The following is an 18583-nucleotide window of genomic DNA, read 5'->3' on the forward strand; positions in this document are numbered from 1 at the left end:
GTTCAAAGACCTTAATATATCTTTAAGCCTTTTTTGTTTTAAATGGAAATTATTGACTTGATTTTTGTCCTTGATATTTGTCCTTTTCTTATAAACATTTATTTGATGATAAAAATATTATCTTTAATTTATATATAAATAAAATTGTTAGAAAATATTTTACTTTTTTTCTTTCCTATGTGCATTTAAAAATGACAGCTAATTAGTTTTAGCAACTTCTCATGAGACATTCTGTATATAAAAAGTGCGAAGTAATTGCAATTACGCTTCTTCTATTTCCTATCGAAAAATGCCAAAATTTTTTGCCTATTGCAACTTGTATTTTTAGACATAATCAATCTTTCAGTCATGCCGTCTTCTTTCAAATTCCATTTTTTTTCTACGACAAAAGAATCAGGTATTCTATTTGAATCAGGTATTTGTTACAGAGTTATGCAAACCTTACGAACTTTTTTTGGTCCCTAACGTCCATCATCTCCGTCATTCCGGTCTCCGGGCGATCGTCTCCATTCGTTTTTAGCCAACAATCAATCATTCATTGCGAACTTCTATTATTCTTGGCACAGGAGGTGTAAGCTCCTTCCAATCGGCCATATTGGTCTAATGCACACTCCTTTTTAATACACTTCCACAGCAAACACACCTTCGCATTTCAAAAATAAAATTTTATTTTTTGTATAAAAATCACCTTTGTGTATGAAGATGGATCTCTTTAATATGCGAGTCAAAAAGTTCCACTCAATTTAAATATAACTATGTATGCAGATATTCGCAATGTTACAAATATAACCTGAGAGATTTTCTTACTCTCTCAAAATTAAAAAATTTTTTTCAGTTGTTACGATTCTGTATATAATTTCTCACATGAAAAAGTTAATATAGCTTATCATCTTACGAATAAAGTGGACTTCATTTAATAACTATATTTGATTTCATTAAAATGCTTGGTTTTTATATTGTTGGATGTATTTTTATAAATATTTCCACAGAAGAATAAAATTAAAGAACTTCCCAATATTAATTTTAGAAATAAAGTGTTTCTTCAATATTATAAGTACAAAATAACAGCACCACTAAGAATTTAAAACCGAAAATCCCTTCATAATATAGAAAATATTTGGTGTCGAATCGTCGAGACTGCAGAAGGTTTCGCAGCAGATTGTATGGTATCAAGTTACTAAGCCGAATAGCAAAGAGTTGAGCCACCGACAACACGAAAAACGTTTACTTGCCATTTGTTTGAAAGGCTTTCAAGGGCCGTGGCTATTTGAAAACTCAAGCATTGTTAACTTTCTTTCAGTTTTGTTACCATCGTTGAATAAATTTACTGGCGACGACTGTTAGTTCTTAGCGCATATCTGCTCTTGAAATATTTTTATTACGTTAAACAGACATTAATTTCACAATCAGATTAGATATATAAAGTGAACGATAACTAAAACCTCACTTCATTTTCGATTACGATACTATGCTTTAATTATCCATATTCAGTGCCGGATTTGAGTGAAGACCGACAGGGCGATCGCCCAGAGAGGCCCCTATAAACAAAACTTGATTAAAAAAAAAATTTGGTTAAAAAAATCTATATATTTATATTTGATGTATTTTTTTGGAAATGTATCAAATATTTTTTAAATATATGCCATTGGTTTCCGGGTAACCGCGATGTGCATTTTGGATACCAGAGTTTCGTAAACATTGTAGTTTGCATTATTAAATATATCTTAAATATTTGTTGCAATAATATTGAAATATGGTATTCAACTTTGATAACTTAAATTTAAATAAGTTTTCAATAATTTTGATCTTTTACGAATTAAGGCCCCCACTTCTTTAAATTCGGCACTGTCCGTGTGAAAAAACCAACGGATAGCAATAAATAGTAATACAATATAATCTTGTATACATATTTGTGTATAACAACCATGTTACACAACACAACACTAGGCTAGAAAACTTACTATCAAAATAAAATGTTATTAGATAACATCACAGATAAGAATTTTCTTGCAACACTTATTTTATCATTTAGTGAAAGTTCAGTGAACTTTCTTATTACTAAATTGTTAATCTTTATGACTTAACGTGCTTCTATTTTTAATGTGTTTATCCTTTGAAATATCATTAAAATGGTAATTTATATTTAACAAAGCGTAACAACTAATTCAAAACATTTCTTTCTTTCTGTTGTACACGATTATCGTAATATTTATAATTAGAAAGATTAAAATACTAAAAGAAAAAAAGTAAAAGTTCTCATCAAGAAAAGAAATAAATTCTCACGAACTTTGCTCGATGACGTCAGCTATACTTAGTTTTCCATAAAACAGAGAAGATGAAAACTCACCAAAATTTAATGAAACACTCAGACGTCCGTACGCCTCGTGCGCTTTTCGTTACAATCATCTCGTCGAATAGGTTATTTGGATTCTCATTGGGTTCTCATTCTCACATATATAAATCTAATTAAAAATATCCAAATAAAAAAATAAAGATACCAAAGCTACGCAATTTCTCTTCTAGATAATTTCTGCAATTAATGCACAAAAAAAAACATTTATGAAATATAAAATTATTTTTGTTTTTGTTGTCAAAACAAATATAAATTTGATAGAAATAAAACGCAATTTTGATGCATAGAAAACACATAAAGTATCTGATAATGCAACAACTGTTTCATTGTCGCATATCTACAAGATGGATCTTGTAACTTGATCAAGATGAATCTTTCTTTGTCCTAGAAATCCTTTACTCTAGGTTGAGAACAATTTTCCTTTCCGAAAAATACGGATATTGGTCAGCATGTCATATGGTCAATAGTATTTGGGTGGGCGAATGGAGATTGCAGAGGGAGTTACAGATGCGCTAAGTCCACCGACCAGCCTACATTCAAAGAACGAAGTGCAACCCGTATCGTCAACCCTTTCTATTGTGAATTTCCTCGAAACGGTCCACCGTTACCTGAATGGTCCTGATAGTAACGGCGTACGCAGGGTGAGTGACATTTGTCTAAAAAGTGTGTCAATCGTAATTTATGATTTGCGAAAAATCTTCATCGTTATAATCTTGTTGTATAAACATATTTATTGCATAATATTGTTCGAACATTTTGTAGTCCCTTGTTATAAAGCTTTCAAAAAAGCGGGAAAATTATTCAGTCCAAGATTTGTCGCAGATATTACGTATCTTATATAATTATTAATATTATCAATAAGTATGAGAATATTTTGTTAATAGTACTAAAAGATATCATAATATTTGCGACATTTCTCTAATGTTATAAGAAACAACGAATCCCAGAATTATATAAGATTCCGCTGAAAAGTAAAAATTCGTAAGAAAATGTCGCTCCTTTAAATATTTTAAGAAACACCGTTATTTTCAATCTGAACATAATTAACAAAAACAAAATGATTTATTTGATATTTTCTGATAAAGGAATATATATAGGAATTACATTACGTTCTAATACAGTCCAGAGATGATAGTAGCTAATAATTTACAAATTAATCGCGCTTTATTACATGTGGCAAATCATACTTTCCACGAACACATTTAATTTTAACACCAGGTGTATCCCTCAGCCGCCCAACCCTGCACAGCACAATGTTGTGTTCTTGCAAATTGTGACCTATACCTGAAAATAGTTTACACTTTAACTACGTGCAACTTCGACGTTATCTGCTTCTCACATAACATACATCTTTCTGTTACAGAGATAAATCAATCAGTAATTAGCTGCAAACACAAAATATCATCGTACCAGGAACATATGCCGCCATCTCTTTCCCGCTTGATAATCTTACAATGACGCATTTTCGATTAGCAGAGTTAGGTTTCTTTGGCTTCTTAATGACCGTCTTTAAAACTACACCTTTCATGAATGGATGACCGCCAAACGGATTCTTCGAAGGCTTGGGTCTTTTGTATGGTCTGTTTCTTCTGTGCATTTGCCATAATGTGCTTCCTAATCTTATTTGTCCCAAAAGATTTATCCCTAGATGTATGAATGATCATGTAATCGTTTCCCGTATTGACGTAAAAAATAATTTTGATAAAAAAACTATCCTAATATCGAAATCGTGTGAACTATCGAGCTCATTTTTCACGTGATTAATATAATTGTGTTCAAACTTATTTTAGATTCAAATATTAATCAATACAACATAATTTTTATGCAATCATCACATTACGAAAAACATTCTTATAATTTCAAAATCGCTCGAGAACGCAAGGCTGAAAAATATCATTATACAGGATGTCTCATTTTAAATAAAGCATCGAAATATTTTTAAAATAAAAGACTTTTGGGAAAAAATTTCCAGATTAAAGTTATGCATTTGCAGAGAAATATAAGATGGTTGTCTCTTTGCCAACAGCACAATTTTCATTTAAAACTTTTCTTTTCAAGTGTCTCGTTTTCAGAATATTTAGATGCATTATTTAAAATCGGACATCTTATATATATCTGATCTTTTTATGTATTATCTTATATATTATTAATATTGTATAAAAGCAATAATGTGCGTCTCGTATTTAAAAGCGATAATAAAAGCATCATATCAAGAAGTAATATCTCGCGCCAAGTTCATGTGCATATCTCTTACGAAATTATGAAGCAAAGAATAGATAAACCTAATAAAATAGATCTAATATAGATAAAAATGGAATAAAATACTGTAAAAAAACATCAGTCAGAATTTGGAACTATCTACATTTTAAACAAATTAAAAAAAATTAATTTTTAACGAATTTTCAAATAGATTTCAACAAAGACTGACGTGCAAAACTGAACGTAATCTTTCATTCCGTATATCTGATTTTACTAGAATATTAACAGTCTACAAAAGAACAGTCTAGAAAAGAACTTGACTTTCGTTCGCAATTACGCTTAAATTCCAGCCTTCCTTAGAATCCGCCCACTGGATGGTAAACATCGCGTGATAAACGATACCGACGTATTCACGTCAAATTGATGTTAATGCAAATGGGTTTATAGTTAAGAAAAAAATGGTATTCTCTCCTTATTCTCTTGCATATGTGTGCTAGTAAATGCTAAGTGTTAAGCAACTTGTATTTTCCTCTCACTTTACTATTAAATGCGCAAACCGTGCTTAATAATTCTCTCATGGAATACAGTATAACTTTACTATAAAAACGTGGAACTACGAAAAAATTGTAACACGTATTTATCTTTCTCGTTTTCGGAAAAAACATGCAATACGAGAGAAACGTGTTTAGATAAAAGAAAGAATTTCTTTGGAACACACAATTGGAAAATGTGTAATGTCTGACCACAAAAAATCTCCTGCAGAGAATCCTCATGGGACATTACAACAGATCATCAATCTTAAAGAAGAGCGGCTCTGTCTTTGTGAAAGTTTGCTCTATTTAAACTTAAAAAGTTTAGGGAACTTAAGTAATTTTTCCCTAAATTTTTTCAGTTTAAATAGAGCAAACTTTGACAAAGAAAATTACAAAAGAAAAACTAGTTGAACTACTTTCAGTTTAATACGTGCTTGTGATTTCTGAGATTTGATGAATAGCATTGAACAGGCCCGAAGGCTTAGAGAGCCGCCGGGCAAGTCAGTCAATTTTGAGATAAAAATTTGAGATCACACAGTCTACTACTGACTATAATTAATATTACTGACAGTAATCGGTTATGTGTGTGTTGATTGTAGCTTTACTAAAAACTATAACATTGATCGATTAAAAAGATGTCAAATAATTTTCGATATACCAGAACTCGTAAACGTATAAAAATGTCCAAGCGTGCAAGAAATATTATAAGCAACTCGAACGTTAAGTGTGATTTACCAGATAATATTGAAGATCTCAACTTCATCTCGATCTCCAAACTTATTATTCTCGACAAAGAGCGGACATAAGAGCATTAAAATGCACTTATCGCCCTTGTTGCTTAAATTATTATTTCGTCAGTTTAGCACCCCATGCAGCCATCCAATTTTGAACCTGGCCCAAAAGCCGTCTCTTGAAAATAATGAATGTTTTCAAAAAATGAAACGATACCGACAGGAAGAAATAAGAAAGGCGCATTAGCAATATAAACATCATCATTTGACATTTCAAAAATATTATATGTCTGAAAGTTTTTTTCAGTATTTTGCTGAACGTATTTCGTCATAAATTTGATGAATTTCGTGAATAATCTGCAATCTCTAATAACTCACAATTAATTTTTATCAGTTTAAACCACGTAATTTTTAAAAATTTGTTTTACTTTTGAGGCAGATAAAAATTTTGAAATTTTTTAAAAGATCTTGAGCTGTACACACAATTAGAAGATTCAATTTTAATATAAACGTATTTTGTATATTGCTCATAATTATTAATTTTATTGTTTTATTCTACCATGCTGTTTATTATTAATTTAGATAATATTATACTTTCTAGAGTGTCAATAAATTTGATAGAAAGATATCTTAATTTAAAAAACCCATTCACATTTTTAGAAATTTTTAAAACGAGAGTCGTATGACAGTAAGGTCGGAAAAAATGAAGCGATCATTCTTCGAAATGAAATGTCAGATGTGACAATTTCTCGATCTGCCTGTAAGATTTTTCGATCTGCCGCGCGATTCAACACATTCAAGGCCTGTTGAAGAAGACTGTACCATTGTTGTTCATTTCGATCTGACTGACCACGGTCCATCAATACGACAGATGTCCAAAGCTGGGCACTGGCTAATCCCTGAACCCTAACTTAGGTTTAACTAAGGCAGGAAGAACCATTATTCACAGAAAGCAAACCCTTTTCTTCAGAGATGAATACGCAAGATTACATTGCGAAAATTTCAATCTTACTGTTACGCTTTTACTGCATAGTCGCACGTCGTTCTTTCACCTTCATTCATCCTTGTTATGGTTACGATCTTACGGTCAAAAAAAATGCGGATTTAAGGATTCCTTCTCTTAAGATGGTTGTATAATAATTATACCGTGGTATTTGAAAACTATAGATTAATAATAAATCGATATTTATCATATTATATTAATTTTAATTACATTTGATACTCAAAATTTATATATAAAACAATTGTTTCTTAAATTGCGATAAGAAATGTATAGACACTTGCGATTTGACAACATTTTTATGTTAAAAATGTATAAGCAACTTTTAATTTTCAATCATTCAATTCGGAATTGTTTTTGCGGAATATATAGCGTAATGTAATTGAATCATGACAGATGGATTAAAAATGTTAAAAATATAAACCTTCCAATACCAATAGCTAAACGTAGATAAAAAAATGTTGTACAAGTTATTTGAAAATCTGGAAGTAAATATAAATTTTCGAAATGAAATAAAGCTTGCCATTAAACAAATCGATAATATTACTTTAGGAACGATTATATAAATTAATTATAAACGGCATGGTAGAATGGATACAAATAAAATTAGTGATTTATGAAATTAACGAAACGCAGAACCTTCAATTCTCATAAGTCGTCGTTTGCGAACGCTCTCACGAATGTGTCATGAATAGTTCACGGATCCGCCCTTTAGGGTTGCGAGAAAAACGGAAAGGGGAAAACACGCGCTCTCTCCTACGCTGATCTCCCCAGTGACAACTGGTCAACCGCAAATGGACACGTCACCCCCCTCAATTCCCAGCGATTTTCGCTATTGGTCACGAGAACGTCGTCTTTACGCTGTGCGAGCCCTTTCTTGCGAAGTGGCCGAATGGATCCCTTTTCGTATTTCGAGATCTCTGCCTTTAAGGATCAAAGAGGTGAGGGGTGCACATATTTTCACAACGGAAGAATGCCACGCGCGATGGGAAATTTAACCAACTTCCTTCGATCGCTCCTTTCGCCCGCTAAAGCCGAGAAAACCGCGGAGATATGTATCTCTACGAAAGGCGCCTGTACAAATGATCTTTGAGAGAACCAGCCTAGTTATGCACAATGCCCCGGATATTTCACACGATTTCACATAAATAGATTTCACGTAAATAGATCACCAAACTGACTTGTTTTATTTCAATCTTCATCTCGATTTTTTATTTTCAAATTGCTATTTAAATTTGCACTTTAAAATTTATATCAGCTGCGTAAACCAAGATATTTATGATTTGTAGAATGTTTTTCGTATAATTCAAAATAATGTAAATTTTGTTTAACCCTTTGCAGTCCTCTGAAGCCACTACTATGACATACATTTAGTATGCACTATAAAGCTTGAGATGCAAAGGGTTAAAAAATCAAATTATGAAATAAACAAAGTAGACTTATCATGCAATTATTTCAATAAGAGAAAATAAGATATCTTATCTAAAATTATATGTATATTATATAATAGATAGATATTTAGATAACATAAATCTATTACATAAATCAAAATGATATCAATTAGATGTGACTTTAATTGACTAGTTTCACAAAATAGGCTTTATAAATAACAACTTCTTGTCAACTATTTTCTTTAATATTAAATTAGCAATTTACTGGCAGAGAGAACCAAAAGACTAAAACAGTAAATGATCAATAACACAAAAATGTACATGTAATTTACATACAAATATCAATACTTAAAAATCATCTTTAATAATCATTTGGTCACCCGGTAAGACCCAATAAGACTAACTTTTCATTATAAATTAAAAACTATTATAATTGTGATTGCTATAAAAATATATACATTTTATTACCTCGCACCGTTGCATTCACACATGTTCCTGTAGCGCTTAGTATACTTCCTGTTAATAGCGAATATAAGATTTTAATTCATTATTCGAATAAACTATTTAATATTATGTATTACCTTGAATATAATGATTTGTATAGAACTTTGTTAAACTTGATTTGCTACCTAGAATAAATTAATGAAATGGTCAGACTTTATAAACAGCCAGAATAGCTTTAAAAAATATAAACAATAAAATAAAATATTTCTGATACATATTTCAAAAATAAATACCTCGCTTAAAAATTACCAATAAATTTCTCGTTATTAAGATAATTATGTTGACAATATATTGCAAATTGGATGTTACATTTGAGGTTAGATAACCAAAAAAATAATAATGTTATGTCGTGTGGTAACAGTACCTTGGATAGAACTTGCTATGCAAGTTTTCGCTATGTTTATAACGCTCCTGGCTAAGGCATTCATGATTAACGTAATTAACTAACTTTTTCTACAATAATTTAACCTCATCTGATATGATAACTTGTGTTCACTGATGTTCACTTAGCGGTGCCTAGTGACGAAAAGGCAAACTATTATATGACAAGATACGTACATAAAGTAGAAATTCTACTTGCCGATCAATTCTACCGCAAAAATAATTAAATTTTTGTTTACAATTTGTTTACTCTGAATTTGTATTCTGTCTTATATTCAGACAAAAATATTTTATTCAAATATGTTTTCTATGTTATATACTTGAAGGCAAAGAACATGTGTGTGTGTGACGAACACATTGCATAACAAGTTTAAAAGTATAAATATTTTTAAAAAATAATAATAAAATGATAATAATAATGTTTCTTGAATATAAAAACAATTACAAAATTAAATAAAATTAAGATAATATTTCATATCTCAATATATTTTTATTTTTATTTATATATCAATCAATTTATTAAATAAAATAAAAATTATTATCTCAATTTTGCTTAATAATTGATTCATATATAAATAAAAATAAAAATATATATGCAAATTCGAAAATCATGCTTATAAAAAAACACACCTTCCTTTCGCTACAACAAAGGTCACAGAAAAAGACTATGATTATTAAAAAATACAAAATTTATTTAAAAAATTACAAAGTACAAAACTTGAAGACAAATATTTAAAAAGGGTACAGCGTCGATAGAGGAAACCGAAGTCATATCGGTGTTTCGCAACGTCAATTATTTATTATTGCTTGTGTCGTCACCATCCGTTGCCATAACCGGCCCCAAAACCGGCTCCGAGACCTTGTCCCAGTCCCGCTCCATATCCCAATCCCGCACCGTATCCGAGTCCCGCACCGTATCCGAGTCCCGCACCGTATCCCAATCCTGCAGCGCCGTATCCGAGACCCGTGTTGTATCTGATGCTCGGACCGTATCCAAGTCCAAGTCCCGCGCTGTAACCGAGACCTCCGTAACCTTGTCTTAGACCACCGTATCCCAGGCCGCCGAGACGATTCGACGAATATGCATTATAGCCATGGGACGCTATGGGTGCGCTGTACCCATAGCCAGACGCAATGCCATGACCCAGAGAATAACCCGAACCAGCACCAAGGTAACCGGCTCCGTAGCCTAAAATTAGAAAGGCGTTTCGCATGACTTGTGAACAAAGTGGATCCGCGCAAATCACTGAACGTGAAATATTTGGGCGCAAAAATCGAAATCAAATGGAAGCATTAATACGGAACATTATAAAGTCCAAGATATGAATTGCTCATAAATCAAGCAATTTTACATAGATACCTCCTGCAGCTAAACCTCCTGCATATCCACCGTAACCAGAATTAAGAACACCTCTTTTTTCTTGTTTTTTTTCTACCTGCGTCTCCTGACAATAAATGGGCATTGCCAAGCCAAGAGTAACCAACAAAATCTGGAAAATTTTTGTTTTAGAATTTTAAAATGCATCAAACTAAATACTCATCATATTAAAACAGTTCGCTCTCAATGCTAATTCACTGAGAATTTAAATGTAAGAAAAATATATTTTTTTCTCTTCGATCTCATTATACATTAAAAAAATGATGAAAAAAACATAATTACTATTATAACGCGTATATATATATGAAAACTTTTTAGAATTTACAAAAAAAATTTTAGCGTCACAATCATTAGAGAGTTAACAAATTGTATGAGACATATGTATTGCAAGAAATTTTAACAATAAGATAAAGAAATAATTCACAAACTATTATTTGCGGATATTTCATACATTTGGAGGAAATTTTATGCGCAAAGATAATAACATTTTTAGTTATACTCTTGAAGAAAAATTGAAATTACTTACTACAGCATTCATGGTGACGACGATGATGCGACGATGCAGAAGTCACTATTGAAACTGATGCTGACTTCACAAGACACACCCCTTTTTATACCGGTGGAGTCTTTTCTCACAGTATTGAATCTCACCGAGACGAATTATATGTGTGTATATGTATCGCACATTTACGCGACTCACGCACTCACACATGCAGAAAGAGATGTAAGAGCAGTTAGCGTGATAGTCTATAGAAGTAAGAAGGTAGAGGTACGCGTGCCTAATACGCCTTTCTAAAATGATTTTTCTATCGTACTCGTCACGAAAATTCTTTGTTAGATCGGGCGATCGACATTAACATCATTTACGTCGATGGAAATCAAGAATCGATCGATCGGTTATTCAAAGAGAATCAACACATATTTTCCGTAAAGTAGATAAAAGTTGAATATAGAATATATCAATATTTCTTTTCATATCTCTCATTAAATTGAATTTGAACGATTCAAAATTACGAATGAGTTAAATAAATAAATGATTTAAACTACTTATAATTATATTGTCATTTGTAGTACACATATAGTATCGTACTTTTTCTGTTAGATAAAGTAAAATAGTCTCCGTGTAAATTCAATATTTATCGTGTTAAGCTTAAACTTTTAATCTTCTCATTATTAAAACTACAATTATATTAATTTTTGGACTTCTAAAATAATTATTATTATATCGGTTAAATTTTCTTATTCTGTCTACATTATAGATAGTGGATAACTTAAAAAGACGATTGCTAACTCAGAGTTAGTCAATGATTAATTAATTAATTAATCAAAAGAAATGCTCGTCAATAGAAAAAAGATATCATATGACGTCTCTAATATATCAACTGCATATATTAAAAATATATCATATAAGCATAATTTTCTCAATCTAAATGCGCAACAATGCAATCATCAATATCCATCCTGATTCATTAATATAACATAACGATATGTTTTTTCAGTACATCTTAAATTTCAGCAATGACGAAACTTTCACTCGCAGTCCTGCTGATTATCAATTGCAACGTTATATAAAAACACGAAGATATTTTTTCTGTACAATTTGCCTCTTGCACTTTCCTTGTGTTGCAACTTATTATTAACGTTTTACGACTGAAGCAATGGAAAAAATAAGACGATAAGAAAATAAAAAAAATTTAGCATTTAAAATTTGAAATGTTTCACCAGAAAAAAATTGTCACAAAAATTTGTTCTCTTCAAAAAAGTTATTTTCAAGTTTATTGTTAGCTAAATATATTTTTCAAAATTAATTTTTAATTACAAACTTCCTAATTTATATATTAAAATGCACAAAAAAATTCTTTTTGACTAAACAATGAAATAAAGAATTAACTGCTAAAAAAATTAACAACACCATTTATCATTGTCTGATGCAAGCGTTATCTTTCTGTTACGTCGGCGTTTGGAATAATCACCGTTTTATGAACTGCCATGAACTCGATTCGACAGCAGGCCGTTATTAAATTAGCAAAAAAAAATCTTAAAGGCTCGTTAATCTTGAGAAAGAGAGTAGGGGATACACCTTCGAGTCTTCGAAAGGGCCGTAAGGCTAGTAAGATCTTACAACAGCGCGCGATAGTCTTACTATCAATGCACGTCAATAAAGCACGTCATAACGCTAATTTTTTGCGAGGGAGGGGAGAATGGTTTATCGCATCAAAGGTCGCGTGCGAACGGCTGTTGTGCAAAGCGAGCGCAATGAGAGGGTTGCACCGGCACACCCCGCTTGACCAACTACATCTACGCGGGAAATCGCGGATATCGGCATGAATAGATCAAGATCGGTACCGGATGTAAGTGCCAGCATTGGTAAAAGTTTCGGATACACGTTTCTCTTATTACTCTGCACCATCTGTTATTTTTCTGATGCTAATTAGTTCATGGACATCTCAGTTTATTATTCAACTCATTTACTTTAATTTCCCAATTATGAATAAGAAAAAAAATATTATATAAAAATATCTTATAATGATGAGCATCTTATTATGATTGGCATCAAGCTAAGAAAAAATTAATTGTATGATAAGTTAATTATATATGTTTTTATAGATAATTAATTATATTGTATATAAAAGTTAATTTAATTATGATAATTATATAATTATATATAATTTTTCTTATTAAAAAAATCGTGAATCTTTTATACAAATATATAATCTTATACATTCATAAAATATAAAAAAAAAAAAAAAAAAAAAATAACGGTAATAATAAACGTGCTATGATTAAATATATATACATATCTGTAAATTTATTCAGACACCTTATTTTTTATAAAGGATCTGAAATATGCAAAAATATTTAAAAATATTTAGACGTTTTTTCATCAATTAATAATCTTTTCCTAGCTATAATTTTATAGTTGCGTGTATATGCAAAGAATAAACATGAGTAAATATTTCTTTAAATAGCACGACATCCATGAAATTCGATATCCGTAAAAGATCGTCATAAATATGTAACTTCTGAAATGCAACGTCTTTTAATAGTAAGCAATTCAAATTAATGAGATAAAATACGCAACTTATTTCAGATTCAGCCTTGCAGATCTTATTGCGAAATGAACCTGTAGCACCAGTTACTATGATGGCCGATAATATATCAATACATCTTATTGCTCCCCGGAATACTCAGGTAAAATTAGATTTAATCAATGGACATAAAATTGTTTAGTCTATGATTCGATTGTGCAAATCCGGAATTCTTCATTCATTAAACTTAACCGAATGCATAAGAATGTGTGCAGTTTGTAATACTTGACGCAATCTTCTGATATTTGCAGAATATTTGCACAATTGCAGAAAATTATAACGTTTTCAGCTAATTTTATAAACTCATATTTTAAAAACATATTAAATACATAGATGCAAAATAATTCGCAAATTACAAACAAAAAATAAGTAACAACAAAAGTAACAAAATAGAAATAAAAACATTAAACATATTAAAGATTAAAATAAAATATAAAAAAATTGTAAGTAATTTATTAAAATATAACAATCATTATAAAACATTAAATAAAATAATAGATAAATAAATATAAAAGTTAATTAATTACTCAAAATAAAAATTATTTTAAATTATCAAATGTTCAAATCTTGATAATTTCGTCCATTTTAGAATTAGAACTACATTATTTTATTTTATACACACAAGTGTACTCTTGATGCAAAATTTATAAATGTAGTTTAAACATATGTATTAATAGCGGTATCATTATCGACAGTGTCAAAGAAACACGTAATAGTTCATATACTAAAATACATGTAGGTAGCAGTATTCAATACGAATCAATAAACCGCGGGAAACAGCTGTTGGCTCTGATAACTATAGAAAGTGTATGGAAGCAGCGGTAGATGTCGAGAAGATGCTATTCACGCATGTCATGAGTACATAACCTTTTGATTTGTTTAGTTGAACACTGCACATATATTACAGTGTTAAATAATAATAAATTATATTATTTTTGTGCCATAAAACGTAATGATCTTGTAAGAATTTGGTTTTTATATATTTATATACGAAAATTTTGTACGGCATATATAATCAGTCAAAAAAACGTACGGCTTTTTCCCTGGTAAGTTTTGTTTACGTTTAATAAGTCGGCAAAAAATTATATATTTATTCATATTCGGCAATTATATACTTATATGAAACTATAAAACTATTTCAATAAAAGAGGTACAACAAATATCTTTCATTGCTAAATTTACTAACTTCTTTTTTAATCAATCAAATATCAACGTTTCTATCAGTGTTTTAATAAAAAATAATATTATATTTTATATTTTGCATTATTTTGTTTATACTATATTTAATTGTTAACAGAACTGGCGACAAATGATCATTTAAATATACAAATAATTTGCAACTACACATTAATCTATAAGAAAACAACTATGTTGAGAATTTTCAAGTATATTTTATATTCAACATTTGCACGAAATATGTACCAAATATCTGTTAGAAGAAAATCTTCAAAAGCTGATAAAATAAAAAAGTTGATGAAAGAATATAAATCAGTGTTTGGTACATTAGTTGAAACAAAAGCCGAAAAGAAGAAAAGACTAAAATTGGAAAAGAAAGGAAAAATTAGCCAGCAAAAATCAAATGACATAGATACAGAATTTTCATGGGTTATGGAAAATTCTGGCAATAATCTGAAAAAAATTATTTTAGAATCACAAAACGTATCAAATTCTAATGACAGCGAAGAAAAGCTTTTGACAAAGTTTAACAAAAGTTCAACTGACGAAAATGTAAAAACGATTTCTCATTTTAAGTATAATCAAGTCCAAAAAATAAGACTTTCAATTACTAATTCCAAATTGTCAACTGTTCAAGATATGAATAATAATCACAATAAAGTTGGTTCTATAACAGAGTCTTCACATTTTAATCAAGATATGCCTATAGAAAGTAGCAGTATTCATAAGAATGCTTCAAATTCCAATACATCTGATATTAAAAATACATCTATTAAGTATGTGTCCTCTAAAAGTCTATCTGACATTATTATAAAGAATCTGCTATCTTTCCCAATAATGGGCAGCAAACAAGAATCATCCACAGAATCGACAGAAATATTCTCCATTTCTGGAATGGATGATCCAGAAACAATAAAATTTCCCAGTGTAACTAGAATTCTCACAGAAACTATGCCACTAGAATCGAAACTAGCTTTAGAGGCATGGAAGAAAAGAATGATAAATCAACTTGGACAAGAAGGATTTGAAAAATATCAGAAAGGTATTCAATTGTTTTGTGAAACATTGAAATATGAAATATATTTTTTGGATATTTATTAAAAATTATTTGAATAAATATGAGAAATAAATCTCTATTTACTTTTGATTATACACAGCATTATTAGAAGATGGAGCATCTTTACATTCGTGTATAATGCACAACTTGCTGGAAAAAGACTATGAAGTTCCTTCAAGAATCGAACCAGTTTTTAAAAGTGTTCAACACGTTTTGGAGGATGTGCGCTATGTAAAAGCTGTCGAGACGCACGTGGCTCACACAAAATTGCGTTACAAGGGCATAATCGATTGTGTAGCCTCCTACAGGTAAAAGAGGTATTTTGTTTCCCCATCGAAGGTAAACTCTATTTCTAGATAAAGATCCAAACGGGACATGCACAGCAGATGTCACTGTCTGATTTCTAAAGATGCAATTCTTTATTTTACAATCCTAAAAATCATTTAAAAAATTTTGTTTAATGTAAATAGATGTATGTTCATGTTTCAGTATTATATATTTTTCATCTCTTGAATTCATATTTGTAGAAATGGAGTTATCTCAGATTTATTATATATTGTACATTTTACAAAATATGTATATCCAAATGTCAGTAATGTTCGCTAATTGACAACAAATTTGATCAAATTAATTAAAGTTGCTGTTAATGAGTCAACATTATTAACATTTTGTTTACTGGGTATATACATATATGCAAAATAATTAAGCTGCTTAAAGGCCAAACCAATTAACTTCACTTTTTGCAATTTTTTTCAATTTTTGCACTAAAGCACATGATTGGTAGTTAACTTTTTATAAATAAAATAAATTGATAAATTGGCTGTTTTGTGCGGCTTAATTGTAAACTTTGACAATTTCAATTTACAAATTTTTTAAGTGAAAAAAAATTTAAAGCGTTCTATATTCACTTAATATTCTCTCACGCATACTAAATTTATAGGGGCGAAAATTACGTAATTGATTGGAAAAAGTCAGATAAGAAAAAATTGGATTTAAAGCAAACATACGATGGGCCTATACAAATTGCTGCATACATCGGAGCTATCAATGCTTCCAATCTGTATCCCTTTGTGGTGAATATTTTATCGAAATCTTTTACAAAATATAGATATAATTTTTTTGTTAGAAAAACTAATTTTCACTGTTTTTGGACCACTTTCACTGATTTGCTATAATTTATTTATCAGATGCATTTAGTAAAAAAATTATCGCTATTAATATTTTTTGAAAACATAAAAAGTAACGAATTACAATAATGTTATCGTTCGTAATGACTTTTAACGATTATTCATTATTGAAAGACATTCCAGTATTGCTTTAATCCTTCTGTCACAATACTATAGCTGGCCATATCTCTTGATTCTACAGATAAAACGTGGATTACTCGTGATTGCTTACACGTGCGGCACACCAGCGACAGTACATGAGGTGTGCGACAATACACTGCAGCGGTACTGGACTGCATGGTTGCACCGCCTGCAGAAATACTATGTCGAAACAGCGAACAATGATGACAATAAGAGCACACGCCGATAAAACGCTAATGTACCGAAGTACCACGTATATTCATTAAAACTTTTCCACACAAAGCCAATTAAAGCTCTATCCGTCAGCCACAGGTAACTCCCGACAGGAGTCGGCAGAAGTTTTTAATTCCATCCCTTGCGCGTCTGAAGTTGCAATAATCTATAGTCTTTGGGGAGTAGTTGGGAAAGCCCTCCCTCCCTCCGTCGGAGGAGGAAACCGGAGGACGCGGGACACAGCGAGAGGAAAACCGCGTCGATACGGCGACTCATTAAGCCTTGTGGTGGGCTCGGCATTTGTGATTTATGAGAATCCTATGCACATTTTGCAAGCGCCCAAAATAACGATTATTGTAAAAAGATGTAAACTTTCCTTTTCTGTATAATTCATAAAATAAAAATTTTTATTATTAAAAATACATTATGGTATTACAACTTATTTAAAAAAAGCTCCAGAATCAATAAAAATTAATATTCTTTGATCTAATTCGGGAAGTTTTCAAATTAAAGTTTCTGCTAGATAAAGATAATGATAATTTCACTTTCATAAATCGACAACACCGAAGTAATCTACATTTTAATTTTCTACATTACATTTTTTCCGTCAAAATTATGAGGTGTTTGATTTTAATTTCACTTGCTTTAATTTTTGTCGATTTTTTTTTTTTTAAATTTTGTTTTATATTTTTATACTTAAGGGAGGAAGACTGGTAAAAACCAGTAGCTAGTGTATCATAAAAACGCGGTCAGCGTCCCTGTCGTCAGGACCGTCCGTTAACATACAGCAATTATAACTTTCTGCCGGCAGTTCTGAAGAGGGTGCTACGTTATGTGGTTCTCTGTTACCAGGGCCCATAAACATCGCGCCCAACCCTTCGTATGCCCATGGGGATCGTAAACTAATGGTGAAGCGGTGTAGCGGAATTATATCGTTCGTTGTGTTTCCGCATATCTGGATCACACACAGAAACCTGGAATATTGCGTTAGAATATCAGATATTGTAAACCGCATCCCTTACACCCTGACGGCGTTTCAACCGTACAGCAATGCTCGATGCACTTCACGGTACATTATCATCTTAACGAGAATTTTCCGAAATTTTCGCTCCAGTTTTTCCATGCTTTGGCATTCCCTATTGGCGAAGATCCTTTATGCAGTCAGATGTTTCTGCGTAATTTCTGCGATATTGTACCTCTGGATAATAAATATGCAACATATTTTGTATACACTAGAATATTTTAAATAAAGAAACATAAAAATACAAACG

General features: G+C 30.8%; 4 protein-coding genes across 8 annotated transcripts in view; 1 reads left to right on the forward strand and 3 right to left on the reverse strand.

Moving 5' to 3' along the window:
• Positions 1 to 18583, reverse strand: part of LOC105676454 (far upstream element-binding protein 2-like) — a 293337-nt gene that overhangs the window by 223604 nt on the left and 51150 nt on the right. The window lies entirely within an intron of this gene.
• tko (technical knockout) lies at positions 3397 to 9264 on the reverse strand. Of its 3 annotated transcripts, none has more exons than XM_012374343.2 (5): positions 9076 to 9262; positions 8789 to 8836; positions 8676 to 8723; positions 3764 to 3997; positions 3397 to 3637 (listed from the first exon to the last, which is right to left on the reverse strand). In XM_012374343.2, exons 1-5 carry the CDS (start codon positions 9137 to 9139, stop codon positions 3507 to 3509), a joined length of 525 nt encoding a protein of 174 aa, XP_012229766.1. In that variant the 5' UTR covers positions 9140 to 9262; the 3' UTR covers positions 3397 to 3506. The 3 variants fall into 3 exon arrangements, with proteins under 3 accessions (XP_012229766.1, XP_012229767.1, XP_067207772.1); XM_067351671.1 differs by having other exon boundaries at positions 3440 to 3637; positions 3702 to 3997; positions 9076 to 9264; XM_012374344.2 differs by lacking the exon at positions 8789 to 8836 and having other exon boundaries at positions 9076 to 9264.
• LOC105676451 (acanthoscurrin-2) lies at positions 9764 to 11101 on the reverse strand. Its single transcript, XM_012374346.2, has 3 exons — positions 10997 to 11101; positions 10453 to 10582; positions 9764 to 10281 (listed from the first exon to the last, which is right to left on the reverse strand). The coding sequence occupies exons 1-3, from the start codon at positions 11006 to 11008 to the stop codon at positions 9908 to 9910; spliced, it is 516 nt and encodes a 171-aa protein (XP_012229769.1). The 5' UTR covers positions 11009 to 11101; the 3' UTR covers positions 9764 to 9907.
• LOC105676446 (uncharacterized) lies at positions 14355 to 17734 on the forward strand. Its single transcript, XM_012374340.2, has 5 exons — positions 14355 to 14605; positions 14857 to 15777; positions 15893 to 16100; positions 16733 to 16865; positions 17161 to 17734. The coding sequence occupies exons 2-5, from the start codon at positions 14928 to 14930 to the stop codon at positions 17326 to 17328; spliced, it is 1359 nt and encodes a 452-aa protein (XP_012229763.1). The 5' UTR covers positions 14355 to 14605; positions 14857 to 14927; the 3' UTR covers positions 17329 to 17734.

This window comes from Linepithema humile, chromosome 3, assembly GCF_040581485.1.
Source record: "Linepithema humile isolate Giens D197 chromosome 3, Lhum_UNIL_v1.0, whole genome shotgun sequence".
Lineage (NCBI taxonomy): Eukaryota > Metazoa > Arthropoda > Insecta > Hymenoptera > Formicidae > Linepithema > Linepithema humile.

Excerpts from the sequence above, each read along its gene's own strand:
- tko (XM_012374343.2), bottom strand. The coding sequence starts at position 9,139 with ATGAATGCCTTAGCCAGGAGCGTTATAAACATAGCGAAAACTTGCATA. Across the intron at positions 8,837-9,075 it reads CATAGCAAGTTCTATCCAAG|GTAGCAAATCAAGTTTAACA; the intron begins GTACTGTTACCA and ends AATTTATTCTAG. Across the intron at positions 3,638-3,763 it reads GATGGCGGCATATGTTCCTG|GTATAGGTCACAATTTGCAA; the intron begins GTACGATGATAT and ends AACTATTTTCAG.
- LOC105676451 (XM_012374346.2), bottom strand. Across the intron at positions 10,282-10,452 it reads AGGAGGTTTAGCTGCAGGAG|GCTACGGAGCCGGTTACCTT; the intron begins GTATCTATGTAA and ends TTCTAATTTTAG.
- LOC105676446 (XM_012374340.2), top strand. The coding sequence starts at position 14,928 with ATGTTGAGAATTTTCAAGTATATTTTATATTCAACATTTGCACGAAAT. Across the intron at positions 15,778-15,892 it reads ATTTGAAAAATATCAGAAAG|CATTATTAGAAGATGGAGCA; the intron begins GTATTCAATTGT and ends GATTATACACAG. Across the intron at positions 16,101-16,732 it reads GATTGTGTAGCCTCCTACAG|GGGCGAAAATTACGTAATTG; the intron begins GTAAAAGAGGTA and ends CTAAATTTATAG.